General features: G+C 36.7%; 1 protein-coding gene across 1 annotated transcript in view; it reads left to right on the top strand.

The window, feature by feature from the left end:
* The window catches only part of LOC107577694 (nidogen-2-like), a gene marked incomplete at its 5' end in the record, with an annotated part of 8,194 nt that extends 7,529 nt beyond the window's left edge, over positions 1-665 (top strand). Inside the window, 4 exons of the mRNA XM_016263743.1 lie at positions 2-79; positions 170-293; positions 383-491; positions 595-665. Of these exons, the coding sequence (XP_016119229.1) occupies positions 2-79; positions 170-293; positions 383-491 (311 nt within the window). The remainder of the gene's footprint in view (position 1; positions 80-169; positions 294-382; positions 492-594) is intronic.
* Positions 666-2,153: the final 1,488 nt, after the last annotated feature.

Here is a 2,153-nt window from a genome sequence, read left to right as displayed (position 1 = left end):
CTGGTGCAAGTGGGTCTCATGTTGCCTAATGCCTTGACATTGGACTTTGACACAAATCAGCTGTGCTGGGCAGATGCAGGTAAGAATTTCCACAAAGTATAGCATCTCGTATTAGCATACACATACATATGCAGTATAATTTCAAGATAAAAGTCAACTGACTCACCAGGCACAAAGAAACTGGAGTGCATATCTCCAGACGGGACTGAGAGACATGTGTTTCAGGATGCTTTGAGCTACCCGTTCAGCCTGGCAATCTATAACAGCCACTTTTACTACACTGACTGGGAGAGGTGAGTCTCTGATACACTGCATCAATTTGACTTAATATGATCTGGCTGAAGTCATTGGTAGTATATTCATGATGCGAATGTCCTTTCAGAGATGGGATAGTGGTGATAGATCAAAGCACTGGGAAAAACACAGCTTATCTCCCTATTCAGCAGTCACACTTATATGGGATTACAGTTATCCCATCACAATGTCTATAGGTAAGTATAACTTTTTTTATTTCTATTCCTTTTGTATACTTTAGTGAAAGCAGTAATGAATTCCTGATGATTTCTTTTCCTGTCTGTTTCTATTCATTTATAGAGAGCAGTGGACTCTGCACTTACGGATTTTTGACTTTATGGATTTTTGGTTCTGTAACAGAAATGTCAGAAAATAAATAAATAAATAAAAACAAAAGAAACCAAATCTGAGGGAGATTACTAAATTATTTGCTATTTTGTTAAATGCCACCCAGTATTATTTTTGAATAATATTATTTTAAATTAGCTTTTATTTTTAGAATTATATTTTAATTTTTAATCATGTTTTCATTTTAATTTTTAGTAATTTTGTCATGTGCTCTTGTCATTTTTATTAGTTATGTAATGAATTTAAATTGATTTTAAAATAATTTTAATTGACATATATTTCTGTTGTATTCTGGTGTTCATATAATATTTATGTTATTTTATTTCAGATTTATTTCAATCAACAAAAAATGTTTTTAATAGTTATTAGATGTTTAATATTTAGTTAACAATAATAACCTTGATGTCGCCACAAACAACCTGAAATACTACCTGAAGTTGAAGTTCAGTATTTTCACCAATAGGTGGCGCTACTAACTAAATTATAGTCACTTTGGGAGTTTATTACAATAATATGAATGGTTTGAAATGGTCCTGTGTGTGAAAATTAAAAAATACAGTAGAAAAATATTTCAAACCAAACGAAGATTTCAGTTTTTTTTAATAAGGTATGCATTTTTCAATTAAAAAGTTATATGGTACAAAAAAATAATAATTTTATTTTCATAAATGCATGCTTTATATCAGTGCATTGCTTTCATGTGATGTCTGTCAGGCTTAGTGCAAAGGATAAGAGTAATTTGGCCCTTAACCACAATGGAAAATTCCCACTGTCTAAAATAATGTTGACATATTATGGTTCATTTTAATCTGACTCTCAGTAGGGCCAAAAATACAAGGGTTATAGGAGCAGAGAGAGTCCAAAGAATCTCTTCCGCAAAATTGCTCCCACAACTCCTCGGCCTTGTCTCCGTATGTTGTTCTGCTCAGTTTGATTAGAGCCTAGTTTCACATTATTCTCTCGTCCGTGGGAAGGTGTGGAATAATATTCGAGCATTGCCATGGGGTTTCTGTAAACCCACGGTTTGATATTGCTAAACAAACAGGATGGGTTACCCACAAGGCACAAGAACCGCCAACAGACGGCAAGACTTCACCACTGCAGAGGCTAGACCTCCCAGCCTGTGGAGGGCAGCCAACACTGGCTTCTGTCCTTCAGCTTCAGACCCCACAGCAGGTCAGAGGGTTCAGTGAAGTTTACTCAACAGAGCCAGAGGTGGGTTGCGAACTTTGGCCTGGTCATAGAAGCCATTAGGCACCCAGGGGAGCTGTTTGAGCCCATTGGGTGCAGTTAGTGCATATCTCTCTGATCCGACACGGTATCCTCTTAACTCCTTCTGGATTAAATGTTTATTGTACAGGGCCTTAGGAACTTTCTGGCTTTTTAACAACATACATTCAGGGATTTCTTGGGCTTGGGCTCTCTTGGGCTCATTGAAAACAAGACGTGCTGTTGCATTCTGAGTCATTTGCAGAGGTCTGATTGCACATGATGGAAGTCCAGCCAGAAGA

This window comes from Sinocyclocheilus grahami, unplaced genomic scaffold, assembly GCF_001515645.1.
Source record: "Sinocyclocheilus grahami isolate Dianchi unplaced genomic scaffold, SAMN03320097.WGS_v1.1 scaffold6882.1, whole genome shotgun sequence".
Taxonomy (NCBI): Eukaryota; Metazoa; Chordata; class Actinopteri; order Cypriniformes; family Cyprinidae; genus Sinocyclocheilus; species Sinocyclocheilus grahami.
Note: the sequence above shows the minus strand (reverse complement) of the source record. Positions and strands in the feature narration are given on the sequence as shown.